This window comes from Palaemon carinicauda, chromosome 28 (genome assembly GCF_036898095.1).
Source record: "Palaemon carinicauda isolate YSFRI2023 chromosome 28, ASM3689809v2, whole genome shotgun sequence".
In the NCBI taxonomy this organism is placed as follows: Eukaryota; Metazoa; Arthropoda; class Malacostraca; order Decapoda; family Palaemonidae; genus Palaemon; species Palaemon carinicauda.
The window spans coordinates 22,276,665-22,281,664 of NC_090752.1; the positions used below are offsets into that span (position 1 = coordinate 22,276,665).

The 5,000-nt window shown below is 35.6% G+C and overlaps 1 protein-coding gene across 4 annotated transcripts in view; it reads left to right on the forward strand.

Moving 5' to 3' along the window:
- The window catches only part of LOC137621476 (nuclear factor of activated T-cells 5-like), a 426,226-nt gene that overhangs the window by 283,125 nt on the left and 138,101 nt on the right, over positions 1 to 5,000 (forward strand). For all 4 annotated transcript variants that reach the window (XM_068351807.1, XM_068351808.1, XM_068351806.1 and 1 more), the window contains one exon: positions 1,057 to 1,247. In XM_068351807.1, the coding sequence (XP_068207908.1) occupies positions 1,057 to 1,247 (191 nt within the window). The remainder of the gene's footprint in view (positions 1 to 1,056; positions 1,248 to 5,000) is intronic.

Sequence of the window (5,000 nt, forward strand, 5' to 3'; positions counted from 1 at the left end):
AAAACTAAATAAGATAAGGAAATGTTGAATATTAGGGTTTTATTAAAATCATTTATAATAGATGAGATATTTCAAGGTGAAAAAATAATACTTTTATACATAAAATCAGGAAATAATATTTAGAATTAATTTAAAGTAGATATGCATGTACTCTTTATAAATTGTTGAAAAATTAAAATTCAATTGACTAACTTCCTTTAATCGCTGTGCTTTTACAACAATGAATGTTGTAATTTTTTATCGTTGACCTCGCTATTTATACTACTAAATCAATATAATCTGTGAAATTGATTAAAGGGTATTTTGGAACAATCTAAAATATATGTAAACATTGTAAATGACTGAAATGCTAAAATCTTGAATTTCATTACAGTTTGGAAAACCTAAATATGTTTTCTTGTGACATCATATATACAGTATGCTTGAATTTTGATCTGATTATTTTTCTTTTTTTTTATCATTCTGCAATGTTCTTGTACACAGGTTTTCCTTAAAGTTCTAAGATAGTACAGAAGTTATTTAATTATTTTACCTTTTGATTTTTATGAGTAGTTTTTATTATTTAGAATGTCAAAGAAAATCTAGAAATTTGAATATTGATGATTAAAATTTTCCTACTGTGTTTATTACACAATATTGGTATAGGCTACAGCTGGTTTACGATAACAAAAAATAGTTGATAATGATAAAATTATAACTGATTATTATTATTTGTCTGCAAAATTCATTACAGTAACGTGAGAATTGGAAAAAGAAAGGTGGTTATTATTTTGTAGCTTTTATTTATGATTGTGGACAACTGCAGATTGACTAGTAGAGTAGCTCCCGGATGTTCGGATATTTAATATTAATATACTGTATAGGCCTACCATAAATCAGAAATAATAGCACTATACCCCTAAAACATTTGCCTAGATACAGGATGGTCTTTATAGATTTTGATGCGAGACTACTTTTATATATTAATACACATATAATTAACAGGAAATTTTTAGATTGGTTTTTGCTTCAGACATATCTTTTTTAATGATGTTAAAATAATGTTTTACTTTTTAGTTGATTGGTTACACAAAACCTACCATTGTGCAAGTATTTGTTGGGGATGACAGTGCGAAGACCAGTCCTCACATGTTTTATCAAGTTTGCCGTGTTAGTGGCAAGAATTCCACTCCTTGCAAGGAAAAGCGCATTGATGGCACAGCTGTCATTGAAGCTGTGCTTGAGCCCTGCAAAGATATGGTAATGAGGTAAGTAGGCTATGTCAGATGGTTATTATTATGCTTGTCCTTACCATATAATACCTGTTTTTTAAATCAAGGCAATGACATCTAGCTATTTATAGCTTTGTCATATTGAAATAGAATTTTAATAATATTTTTTTGTATTTCAGTGAACCTCCCCTGGTGTTCATATTGCTTCTTCTCCAGGAGCTTAGTGTAAACGACCTATACCCGTAAAATGTTAAAATTTTGAAAATTTTCCATTTTATTCCCTTCAATAAACACATGCACTCTGTAATGAAAGAGCAATCTAGCTGTAAATGGTAACTGTCGCACCATTCCCTCTCCTCAGTTTCTTCTGTTGTCCAATACTGCTCAGCCCTACTCCAGATTGTTTGCTTATACCTGTGCATTAAGGCATCTTCGCTGGTTTTCCTAGAAACTACTGTGTCGAATGTGTATTGGAATTGTTTTTTGGAAGATCATTGTCTGCATTCCCTTGATGTCTCTTGTCGGAGGAAATACTGTGATTTCAATAACATGAAAAGGCATTTTCCTCAGTACCATCATGTGAAAGTATGTGACAATGTCTGCTGACCAAGTTAACAGTAATCCTCCATACTACAGTCAAACTACTAGATACGAAAGAATCGGCTTACGAACATTTCACTTTGCGAAAGGAGATGCGAAGAATTTTGTGACTCGGATTACGAAAAATGTTTCGGACAACGAAAGGCGGTACGGAGCGGGAGCCCAACTGTATCCGAAACAGATTTTAAAATTCATGCGCCGCCAGCCCGTAAATTTACTACCATCCTCCTGCGTTCCCATTGGTTATCTCCCTGCCAGGATGCTAGATACCACCATGAAATTCTGCTCTCCTATTGGTCGGCATCTACTGTACTGTATCCCATCATGCATCTACGCATTGGCGTTCCTATGTATTTTCATTCCAGCAACGGTATCGTACGCATTGGCTTAGTGTTTGTGATTTCGCATTCGTAACAATTTTACAGTACGTACTGTTATCATGCGTGATATTATATCATTAGCCATTATTATTGTTATTATTATTATTATTATTATTATTATTATTATTATCATTATTATTATTAAGCTACAACCCTAGTTGGAAAAGCAGAATGCTATAAGCCCAGGGGCTCCAACAGGGAAAATAGCCCAGTGAGGAAAGGAAACAAGGAAAAAATAAATATTTTAAGAATAATAATAAAATAAATATCTCCTATATAAATTATAAAAACTTTAACAAAACATGAGGAAAAGAAATTAGATTGAATATTGTGCCTGAGTGTACCCTCAAGCAAGAGAACTCTAACCCAAGATAGTGGAAGACCATGGTACAGAGGCTATGGCACTACCGAAGACTAGAGAACAATGGTTTGATTTTGGAGTGTCCTTCTCCTAGAAGAACTGCTTACCATAGCTAAAGAGTCTCTTCTACCCTTACCTAGAGGAAAGTAGCCACTGAACAATTACAGTGCAGTAGTTAACCCCTTTGGTGAAAAAGAATTGTTCGGTAATCTCAGTGATGTCAGGTGTATGAGGACAGAGGAAAATTTGTAAATATTATGCCAGACTATTCGGTGTATGTGTAGGCAAAGGGAAAGTGAACCATAACCAGAGAGAAGGATCCAATGTAGTACTGTCTGGCCAGTCAAAGGACCCCATAACTCCAAAGAAAGTTGCTGATGTCAAGGGAAAGGAGAGGATGATGCTTTCCATAGAGATGAAGATGGAAATAATCAAGAAATACGAGGCTGGCATGCGGTTAAGTGTGCTTGCGAAGGAATATGGCCGAAATCCATCTACGATAGGAACGATCCAGAAGCAGAAGGAAGCTATCAAAGCAGCAACACCTTCTAAGGGCATGACTGTTTTCTCCTGCAAGAGGAGCCATGTCCACGATGAGATGGAGAGACTGCTGCTTGTCTGGATAAAGGACAAAGAAATGGCTGGAGACACTATTACCGAAACAATAATCTGCCAGAAAGCCAGCGCAATTTTCGGTGATCTCGTGCTTGCTCAGGCCGAAGCCGACGCAGGAGAAGGAATATTGAAGCAGGAACCCCCAGAGTTCAAGGCTTCTCGTGGGTGGCTTGAAAAATTTGAGAGACGCTCAGGCATTCATTCGGTGGTGCATCATGGGGGAGGCTACAAGCTCGGACACGAAAGCGGACAAAGCCTTTGTTAAGACGTTCGACGAGTTGACTGTCCGGGAAGGCTACAGTCCCAAGCAAGTCTTAAATTGCAACGAGACTGGGCTTTTTTAGAAAAAATGCCTCGTCGAAGGTACATCATGGCAGAAGAAAAGAGGCTACCTGGGCATAAGCCTATGAAGGATAGGGTTACCCTTGCACTCTGTGCAAATGAGAGTGGGGATTGCAAGGTGAAACCCCTGCTGGTATATCACTCCGATACTCCTCGAACCTTCAAGACCCACAAAGTCACTAAGGAAAATCTAAACGTGTTGTGGAGGGCTAATGGAAAAGCCTAGGTAACAAGACAATTGTTTATCGAGTGGATAAATATTTGCTTTGGCCCGACTGAGAAAAAGTATTTGGAAGGGAAGCACCTCTGATGTGAAATTTTCACTCAATCCAGTACACTATAATTGCTAAATCTTCCTTGTACTAGCTCATTATTGCGAAGTCATTTAAGTTGATCATTTTACAAGATATGTATGAGTGCTTCAGTGTTAAACCCGGATTCATCACTAATAACATCAGATTTTGGATGGAATATCAGTGCTGATGAGTCACCGTTATTGTCAGATCCTTGTATTTGTGAACTCCCAAAAGATATAATTATTACTTGTCTATGCCAAAAAAAAAATGTAGCACGAAAAGGTGCAGTCGAAAGACCCATGTCTCCTGCATATGAAAAGCGTCTTGTAATAATTCATAGCTTGTTTAAAAAAGAAAAAAAAAGAAAAAACACTTTTTCTCTGCCATATGGATGTGCCAGATTGTCAAGATATAATATTATATAAGGTTTCTATTACCTTCTTATATTACATTTTTAAGAGTAACTAAGTATTTTTTTAATCATGCTAGAAGAGTATTGTGTACGTCTGAAAATGCCACCCACTACTAATCCTCTTTTCTTGAAATGGTGTCCTATAAATTCCACCCACAAAAATTCCTCAAAAAAAATTCCACTCGCAATAAAATCATTTTATGAATATCAGATGATAATTTAACCAGAAACAAGCATAATAATAATAATAATAATAATAATAATAATAATAATAATCATTATTATTATTACTATTATTATTATTATTATTATTATTATTACTTGCTAAACTGCAACACTAGTTGGAAAAGCAGGATGCTATAAGCCCAGGGGCTCCAACAGGGAAAATAGCCCTGTGAAGAAAGGAAACAAGGAAAAATAAAATATTCTAAGAAGAGTAACAACATTAAAATAAATATCTCCTATATAAACTATATAAAATTTAACAAAACAAGAGGAAGAGAAATAAGATGGAATAAGTGTGCCCGGGTGTAACCTCAAGCAAGAGAACTCTAACCCAAGACAGTGGAAGACCATGGTACAGAGGCTATGGCACTACCCAAGATTAGAGAACAATGGTTTGATTTTGGAGTGTCCTTCTCCTAGAAGAGCTGCTTACTATTATTACTATTATCTAAGCTACAACCGCAGATGGAAAAGCAGGATGCTATAAGCCCTTTAAGAACAGTAACAACGCCATTATAATAGATCTTTTTTATATAAACTATAAAAAGACATATGTCA